At 37.1% G+C, this 9,765-nt stretch overlaps 1 protein-coding gene across 4 annotated transcripts; it reads left to right on the top strand.

Moving 5' to 3' along the window:
* Nucleotides 1–351: 351 nt before the first annotated feature.
* On the top strand, nt 352–6,449 carry LOC132030299 (GATA transcription factor 26-like). 4 transcript variants are annotated; one of them, XM_059419874.1, is made up of 8 exons: nt 352–869; nt 2,633–3,001; nt 3,088–3,526; nt 4,059–4,131; nt 4,499–4,602; nt 4,747–4,933; nt 5,008–5,161; nt 5,802–5,929. In XM_059419874.1, the coding sequence occupies exons 1-8, from the start codon at nt 830–832 to the stop codon at nt 5,843–5,845; spliced, it is 1,410 nt and encodes a 469-aa protein (XP_059275857.1). In that variant the 5' UTR covers nt 352–829; the 3' UTR covers nt 5,846–5,929. The 4 variants fall into 4 exon arrangements, with proteins under 4 accessions (XP_059275857.1, XP_059275858.1, XP_059275855.1 ...); XM_059419875.1 differs by having other exon boundaries at nt 356–869; nt 5,041–5,161; nt 5,802–5,924; XM_059419872.1 differs by having other exon boundaries at nt 358–869; nt 5,862–6,449.
* Nucleotides 6,450–9,765: the final 3,316 nt, after the last annotated feature.

Genomic DNA, 9,765 nt, shown 5'->3' with positions numbered 1-9,765 from the left:
CACCAAAGGATGTGGTACAATGAATGAGACTGTTCCTCCCTTAACTAGAAATCTTGGATTCGAGCCTTGGATATGGAAAAATTTTAGGTAGGGAGCGCTTTCCCCAAAAATAGAACCTACACAGCGTGAATAAGCATATAATCGGGCTCCCATGCAAGTATTGGATAGTAAAAAGATATAAACCAAATACAAGAACAGATAGTAATACACATTAAAAAATAAGAATTACGGGATAACTAAATAATGATGTTAAAAAGAAATTACAAATAGATCTATTTTCACAAAATTTAAATTGGAAAAAACAATTGCAAGGAAAGTTGAAACATTTACTTCAAATACAAAAAAAAAAAACTACAACAACAACAAAGAGAAAGAGGTCATACATAATAAACACAACCCACCTTCTCTTCTTCCTTTTCCCCTTCCCCATTTTCATCTTCCAACCATTTATTAGATTCCTCTCTAATGGACTTTTCTTTTCTCCACTCTATTATTGTATAAATTCTCAGCTAAAAAACAAGAAACCACATCTCAATCTTTTAATTACTTGTTCATAATTGTTGCTGTTTTCAGTGGTTTTTCTTGGACTTCTAATACACAAACTTCTCTTGAGTCTTGTTTGTTTTTGTTTTTTTCTGCAGAAAAAAAGATTTGTACCAGTAACCCATATGTATTTGCTATAAAGGGATTGAAGGGAATAATTAAAACTTTCAGAAAATACAATCATATAATTTTTTTTTTTTTTTTGTTAAGCAAAGAAAAAAACTTTTCTTTCTTTTTACATTTGAGTTTTGTAAAATTTTATAAGGGAGAAAAAAAAATTGGACAGATGGGAAAGCAAGGGCCTTGCTATCACTGTGGTGTTACAAGTGAGTTAATGATTCTTGAATGTATTTAATTTTTCACCATAAAGATTTTGAATTTTCAATAAAAATGGAGTCTTTTTGGCTGTTACCAGTATAGAATTGTTGTTTGTTACTCTATATGATGTCATTTGCTTAGATTAGTTGTTCAATTATGAAAACTGGATGCCCATATGGTTGTTTATTCAAAAAGGGAAAAAAAATACCAGGACAATGAACAGTTATGAGTAATATGTGCTGTTATTCATATTATTCAATTTGGTTTCGAATTTTCTTTTGTTTGTATTATTGGGTTCTTGCCAAGCTAAAGTGTAAATAAATTTTTGGAATTCAATGTTGGTTTGAGTTGGAATTTGTTTCTGAAACAGTTTTTTTTTTTTTTTTTAATTTCCAATCTTCTTTTTTTCCTATGCACTAATTTATCCAGTGTCCATTGACACTTTAGTATCTTCTGAAATCTTGCCAAGAGTCTTTCAGTAACTTGGAAATTTAGAGTTCAATTTAATTAATTTAATCACATTCTATTCCAATGAATTGGGGAGATGTTTTGATTGTGTTGAGTTTTGCTGTATTCTCAGTATCCATTTCCTATCTTCCAATACCATTACAAATTTAGACATAAACTTTCTTTGGAGAAATGCAGTTTTTGGGCAGACTGAGTTCTTGGTGAAAGTGGCATTGATATGGTTCTTTAGGGAATGAAAGCAGCACAAAATGACTAGAAAATGTTGAAATGTCTATTTCCAAATTCGTGTGCCTGATCTTTGTGATTGAACGGCGTTCTTTCCAGGGACATTTGTGCTTCATTGGGTCAAAGTTATACATTACCAAGTCTTTTGCTGTACATGTTACTCGCGTTGGTCTTGTAACAATTCAAGTTGTCTAGAAAAGACTTGTTACATTGGCAACTCTCTTATATGTTGATGCTACATAAACTAATAGCTGACATTCGCTTTTATTCCCGTCCCCCAATGGTGTAACACATTTTGTTGCAAGAATGGTAATAAACTGGTTTGAATAATGATTTGAAACTTGGCTAGGTTTTATAGGAGATACTTAATGATGGCACCTTTCCGGGGAATGTAAATGTCTCTAAGTAAATATCTGTAGACGTCAGTCACATGCCACTGCTTAATTGCAACTCTGTCTAGTTTAGCCCCTCCTCGTGCTGTTCTGATTCCAGCTCAGTTCTTTGAACAGAGAAGTTCAGTTAGATTTTCTGGACAGCTCCCTGAGTCCTCTTCTAACGCTGATTAACAAATTACTTTGATTTATCTCTGTTCTTCGCAATAAAATGATTTCTGCCTCTGTGTTTCTTGCTCATGCCATTCACGAAACGGAAATTTGTTGTGTTCTTAGTTATTTTTGAGATTCTTCATTTTCTCTCTGAGGTCCTCCACTTGACAAATTAAACTTCCCGTCTACACATGGACCACTACCATGCTTATAGACTTTTGAACAGGTATCAGTCTCTTAGTTATATAGGAACAATTTAGTTTCTTAATCAAGTTAAGTGAATTTGGAGGAGACGTTTGCTCTTTCAATCGACCATAGGTTTGTCAGTTGCAATCATAGTCCTCAAGCTTTCTCTGCCACAAATATGCTTGTTAAAATTCTGATTACATGCTTACAGTATTATTTTGTCATGGGATGAGTAAGATGTTTCTATAATAACGTTCAATTCTGGATGTCAGACATCTTAGATGCCTTTCATTCTTCCCACATTGTGTACTTGGAATACAGTCTAAAACGGTGAATTCATGCTGCAGGCACTCCTCTTTGGCGTAATGGACCACCAGAGAAGCCAATACTTTGCAATGCATGTGGATCTCGGTGGAGAACAAAAGGGACACTGGCAAACTATACTCCTCTCCATGCAAGGGCTGAACCAGATGACCTTGAAGATTATAGGGTCTCAAGGTTCAAAAACTTGCCTGTAAAGAACAAAGAGGTGAAGATGCTGAAACGAAAGAAATATCATGACAATCCTGAAATTGGAATTCTTCCTGAATATAATCAGAGTTTCCACCGTAAGGCTTTTGATGAAGATACAAGCAATAGGTCAAGTTCCGGCTCTGCCGTCTCAAACTCTGAAAGCTATGGACAGTTTGGTAGTGCTGAAGCAAGTGATTTGACAGGTAGATTTATAAACCTTTTACTGAATTCTCACGCATGGGGTGACTAATAGCTGCATAAATTTTTTACCCCTTTATGGTGCTTTCAGGCCCCGGGCAATCAAATATATGGGAAGGAATGGTGCCTTCAAGGAAGAGAACATGTGTTGTCAATCGTCCAAAGCAATCTTCAGTTGAAAAGCTTACCAAAGACCTGTATACTATCTTACATGAACAACAACAACAATGTTCGTACTTCTCCGGATCTTCTGAAGAAGATTTGCTTTTTGAAAGTGACAAGCCTATGGTCTCTGTTGAGATAGGACATGGAAGTGTGCTCATTCGGCATCCAAGTTCTATAGGTAGAGAAGAAGAATCAGAAGCCAGCTCTTTGTCGGTTGACAACAAACACCATTCTTCCAATGAGGCTTATTCACAATTGACTACTCCACCTGTAAATATTAGTAAGGGTATCAATGCCTCAAACCTGATAACTGAGAGAACTAAGAAGCCTACTGGTCAAGGAATGGAACAAGACCAGATTAAAAGGTGCTTTCTTCATTATAGCTGGATATCATATTGTGTTACGTGTCCCAGCAGAAGCCAAAAGGATAAAGTGTTAAAATGCATAATTGTCCTCCTATTGGTTGACAGTGTATGGCTACACAAATAGACTGATATATGGAACAGAAACTTATATGAACATGATATGGTCCATGCTTTCCCTGCGACTTCCGTAACAGAATGCTTGTGGTGGTTTGAGATACATAATTGAATAATCTAAAAGGCTTTGGTATTATTTTCTTGGCTAATGCGTATAATTAAAGGAAGTGACATATTTTAAGTGGTTAAAATCTACGTAATGGACACTTGAGAATATGCACAAAAAGTTTTCCAAAATTTGAACCGCCGTGTATAATAAAAACACTAAATCATATGTTCAGGTGCTCAATTAGAATAAGTCGTAGTTCGAGTGTCTAAATGAAATTTGCTGGAAAGTTTAAGAGACTGTCGATGTAAAGCCTATTTTCTTTGTGATGGACTATACTTTCCATCTTTCTGATTTCATCTTGAACTGCAGGAGTAAGGATCACCTTGAAAAATTGCAGATTCTCGGACATCATAATTCGCCACTGTGCCACATAGACATTAAGGTATCTTGCTGTCTCTTTATTTTATACAAATAACTTTTAATTGCTTCATCTCATACAACCATAGCATGCTTCGTACAAGGTCCTACGTCTCAGGCTTTTGAGTTGGGGATTCTTTGCATGGAGTTATAATTATTTTCTACTTTTCATTGTCATTATGCATAACCTTTTACCTGAAAAAACATCATGGTATTTTGAATGGTATAAGCTTCCTCTTTAACGGTAAATAACCATTTCGATCTTGTTTTTTCACCAGGTTTTTGGTTGTTAATAGTTACTTTTAAGGATCTAAGCATGACTCCTACAGTTTACACTTTCCAAATAAGCAATATGCAGAAATGAATGTGATTGTGGGCAATGGTTTATGCAGGATGTACTTAATCATGAAGAATTCACAAGTCATCTGTCAAGTGATGAACAACAGCAACTACTAAAGTACTTACCTCCTGTTGATTCTTTTTCACCTCCAGAGAGGTTTGTACGATCTCTCAATTGTTCTAATTGGGCTTTAGAAAATAATTGATGGTTATGTTGAACTTGAACCATAATATACTGGTGCTTGATAGAAGGAATGCGTTGTCGAGCTCTGATCTTATTCCCATTTTTAATTCTCTGCAGTCTCAGGAGCATGTTCGAGAGCTCTCAATTTGAGGAGAATTTATCTACCTTCCAGACACTTCTTGCAGAAGGCGTTTTTGATAACTCGTTCCCTGGGGTGACTGTAGAAGAATGTAGAACCTTGAAGAGGTTTATGTTGTGCTATTTAATGAAATCAAAGTGGGTGGAACAATTTAATCTTCTTAAGGTAAGCCTTGCTTATGATTTGTCGTATGAAAATTCACTGAGTGACCCCCACTTATATGCTACTGCATTTGCTAGACAGAAGTTAGAGCCAATTTACTTGTATGTCAGGACATGAAATGTAAAAATAGTAGCAGTAGTTCTGAAGTTGCAGGAGGGCCCAATGTTATTGGCACAGGTCATTCAGTGAACATGAAGAGACCACGCGACGGACAACATCCAAAATATTTAGGTTCGTTGCATGTCTTTACTTATTTCTTTTATACTCGTCTGGTACACTTGCTTCTGTTTATAACAAACTTTTACCCAAAAATACTTGGGAGTTTTTTAAAATTTCCTGATAGAGTGTAGTAGATATTTAATTCATCTTATACAATGACCTATTCTCTTCTAAAGATGACATGCATTGTGACGGTTAGGAGGAAATTGACTAATTGAAACTGAAATCAATATAAAGAAGTGGTGAAAGAATTAGTACATCTCCGCTTCTCTTTCTATTTCTCTCCATTTATTTTCTTTTTTGGCTATTATATTAGGCGCTCCATCCTGACAGTTACGTTATACTCGTGAAAATCTTAAGTCTATGATTAGATAAGCATTACAAAATGTTCAATAGGAAAATCAGTGTTTGTGGACCACATCACCGCACCCCAATCCTCCATGCCACCATGTGAAGAGAATATAAAAGGTGTGATGATGGATAGGATACTGTCTTTTTGTGGTACATAGATTTTATCAAGCATTCTTTCTATCTGATATCTTCTTCTTAGACATTTTGAAGCTATGCTCAAGTTGTTTTTCCTGTGGATCAATGTGTAGTTGATTGATTGTTTACAAGAAACAGAACCTACCCTATCTCCATTTTTGTGCAGTGTGGTTCAACTTGTTTCTAATTCAGATGGAAACAACAGTTTAATTGAATTTTTCTTCAGGGGCAAACATAACAATGAAGAGCCCCAAGAGAGTGGTGATGAAAAGCAGCTATGAACAGAAGGAAATCATAGAGAATGATGGCTCTTGCTTCAGTCCAAGAAGCCTTTTTGCATTGCCATCTGAGAATTCCTTCCGTTTTGCAAATGAAAGTTCTGATCAGGACTTGCTGCTGGATGTGCCATCCAACAGCTCCTTCCCTCAGGCAGAACTCCTCCTACCAACAGCAAGTTTTGCAGCTCAAGCAAGCACAGGTAGTAGCTCAATATACCCGCACCTCATCCAGCCCTAGAAATGCCATCACGCTTTCTGTGGCCAAACCACATTACTCTCTCTGCATGTCCCATACCAAATATATAGAAGTTCCGCGAAGGGATTCAGATGGTTGCCTTTTACCTTTTTGCCGGTAACCTAATATGAAACGAAATTTTGGATTTAGCGGATGGATATGTTTGTTTTCTTCCCCTTTTGTATAGGTTGACAAATTGTACAATATAGCTGAAAATGCAGAGGTGGTGATGTCTAGAGATTTTTGTATGCACTAAAGTTTTTTAAACATAAATTGAGGACACCCTTCTGTCTTTTAGTTCTGTTGATGATTTCTCTTGTTCTTTCTGTAGGATCATGAAATGCCAAAAGTAGAGGGACTTTGTCCTTGCTTATCCTCCTGCCAAACTTGTCTATTGTGTCTGATTCATTGGCTTGAAGGCTGAATAGTAGGGTTACCTAAAGACAATGACACCATGAATTGTTTCTATACTATTAGATAAAAAAATTTGTATCTTGGGCACCCACACGATTCCTCTAACAAACACTGATTAGGCAAGGATAGATCTTATCTTGGAGTTGCTTAAAATTTATGTACTACCTAATCAGTCACCACCTAATTTTCATCCTATGCATGAAAAGTTACTGCCAACCTTTTGGTTATCCTGGCAAAATGCCACACAGGCATAAAATCTTATATTGATAAAAAAAGATCATTTAGGCAAATAATGACATTGGGGTGGGGGGCTGCTTAGTATGCTCTCCTATTTTTCAAGGCATAATGGTTCAAGGCCAACTTTGACCAGGCTGGGCAAAATGCTTGTCCTTTTGGGCAACGGTATTGTTCATATATATATATATATATATATATATTTATACAACTATTTCACCGTTATATATCTTTTGTCAGCATAGGTATCCAATAATTTTGCCCCTCAAAACTTAAATAAATCACCTAACATATTTTGCATCTCTTGAAATCTGAACTTTGATTTCCCATAATTTTTATTTCACTTCATTAACCGCTTGGCAACACTTGTTAACTGAAGCTATGTGATCTAGCTCCACGAGTCCAGTGTTTGTAAGGTTGTAAACTACAATATGATAATAGTACAAAATAGGATTTTACTTATAAAATAAAAATTCACACAAGTGTGGATAAGTGCGAGTGGAAAAGTTAACAATCCGGTTAAAGTTCATTATCCTTTAGAGTAAATGATCATCAGTCCACCTTGGAAACCTACACAATACTGCAAAACCATTTTGATAGCCTAGGCAAGGCCATTTCTTCATTAAAAAAAAAGGAATATAGTTCTATAAGTATCTTACTTTAAGGTTACCAAATTAATGAACATATACAGCTTAGCCATCATTATCAGAAAAAAGAAGCAGTACAAAATGTTTGGTGCCAATCAGGAAAAACACTTTGGTGATCAAACACTTCAAAGATCTCTTCTAGCATATGGTTGACACACCACCAATACAGCATTATCTACAGAAAGTCTAAAAGTGTTTTAGCCTAAAAGAAATTTATCTCTGGCATCCAAAAATCTCTATGATTCAGCAATGCCAGAAACAATCATATTATACATCCATTCAAGCTATCTATTGCATAATTAACATCATCTTGAAAGCAAGGCACTAGTTTAGAGTATCATCTAATGTTTTTAAATCTCCGGTAAATGGTGAGAAGTCAACCCGTTGAACGTGTAGCTCCAGCCAGGACGATTGAGAAAGATTCAACCAACCTAAATTACTAATATCCCAATACAAGTAGCTTAAAGGTAGCAAGTCGGGCCAACCATAACATAAGGCTCTTACTTTCACACCTCTATCCGAACCATCAACAGACAATTAGCCATCGAATAAGCAGTTAGTGCTAACCCTTCTATTTCCAGAACTCTTAAAAAAACTTTGAACATTAACTATCGCCAAGTCCCCCCAAAAGCTGTACTTCCCTGAATAGTGATCAATCAGAAAATCCCTCCGGTGGCCACCATCTAGGCCGAGGAAAAGTCACTCCGCGTCTCTTGGCAGTCTCAAAGAAATCAGCATCATTTTTATTATCACCATTCACATCCCCAACAACCATAGAAAAAGCCTCCATTAAATCCTTAAACCTCCCGCCATTCTTGGTCTCCCTCCTCCCAACATCTTCCACTAATCCATCATTCTTGTCTCCTCCCCTCATCGATAATGGCAATTCACGCCTTCCCTTCACACTTCCACCACCAACACTACCACTTCCTGTTATCCCATTCGAATGCATTTCCTTCACACAAACACCATTCGACTTTTCCTTCTCATCTAAATTCCTACTCACCACACCTCTTTCACCATCACCATCCTTTATCCCATTCACATGCATTTCCCCAATGCCAACGCCATTCAACTTCTCATTATCATCCACACCTCCTTCACCATTTTCACGCACTTCTCCTCCAGATCCCTCCTCTTGAGCCGAAGGTCTATCAGAAACAGCCTCTCCACCTCCCAATATAGGCATAACTTCTACATCCACTCGACCCTCCTCAGACCCCACTCGTGGGACCACACTGGGTACGTTATTATTATTGTTCGCTCCTCCATCTCCCTCCTCCTCACCTCTCTCAGAAACTTCCACATTAGAACAATCCACATTCCTCTCGACACCTCTTTCACCATTTTCGCGCACTTCTCCTCCATCACCTCTCTCGGATATTTTCTCAGTAGACTCATCTGCATTCCTTTCGACACTCCGTTCATAAACTTTAAAATTCTCCTCACATTCTATCACCTCCGTATCTACTCCCTGTGTCTGAGTCTCATCAATTTCAATAAAAATCGGTTCTTTCTTCACATCCAAATCCTCCTCAGAAACCCTATATCTCTTCCTCAATCGTTCTTCAATTTCTCCCCGATTTGAAAGCCCTAGTTCATCAGAATCATTTCCCAAATTAACACCCTCGTTATCTCCGTTATGAGAATCTAGGGTTTCACTTGTACTCGGTTTCGGGTCATCCGACCCGGAAAAATAGGGCTGAGATGAATTATTTTGCTCCGGTGGGGTTTCGAATTCTTCGTTATCTTGAGGGGTATTTTGGGAATTTGAATCATCAGTTGACGGAAGAGATAACATGAGTATTCCGGTGGGCTGCTGTGACGGCGTTATTGCTGCTACTGACGGTGAGGATATTGGAGAGTTATCGTATTCATACTCAAAAGGGCAGTTTTGTAATTCCACATCAGCATCGGAAACAGGTTCGCAGTACCTGATGAGTAGGTTCGGGTCTTTTACATACTTCATTTTTGCAAAACCTCAGTAGGGTTGTTTGGGGGAAGAAGAATGGGAAAAGATGGCCGAGAGTGTAATTTGTGGAAGTTTGAGGGGTTATTTTAGTAAAGGGTTTAATTTAACTGGTAAACTATTCCCGCCTATTATCTAGACTCCCGCCTTTTGTATCAACGGTCGATGACAGTTATCTAGGGAACTAAATGATGTCGTTTTAAAGGGGTAATTTGCGCGATTGTCCTTATTCAAAAGTGGTCTTTAATTTTTGTCCCACAAATTGCTGATATTTAATTTTTGTTCTTTACCTAAAAAAAAATTCTGGTCTGGATTCTAACCCTAACTCAATCAAAAAAAAAAAAAAAGAAAAA

This window comes from Lycium ferocissimum, chromosome 9 (genome assembly GCF_029784015.1).
Source record: "Lycium ferocissimum isolate CSIRO_LF1 chromosome 9, AGI_CSIRO_Lferr_CH_V1, whole genome shotgun sequence".
Lineage (NCBI taxonomy): Eukaryota > Viridiplantae > Streptophyta > Magnoliopsida > Solanales > Solanaceae > Lycium > Lycium ferocissimum.
This window is presented reverse-complemented; position numbering and strand designations above follow the sequence as displayed.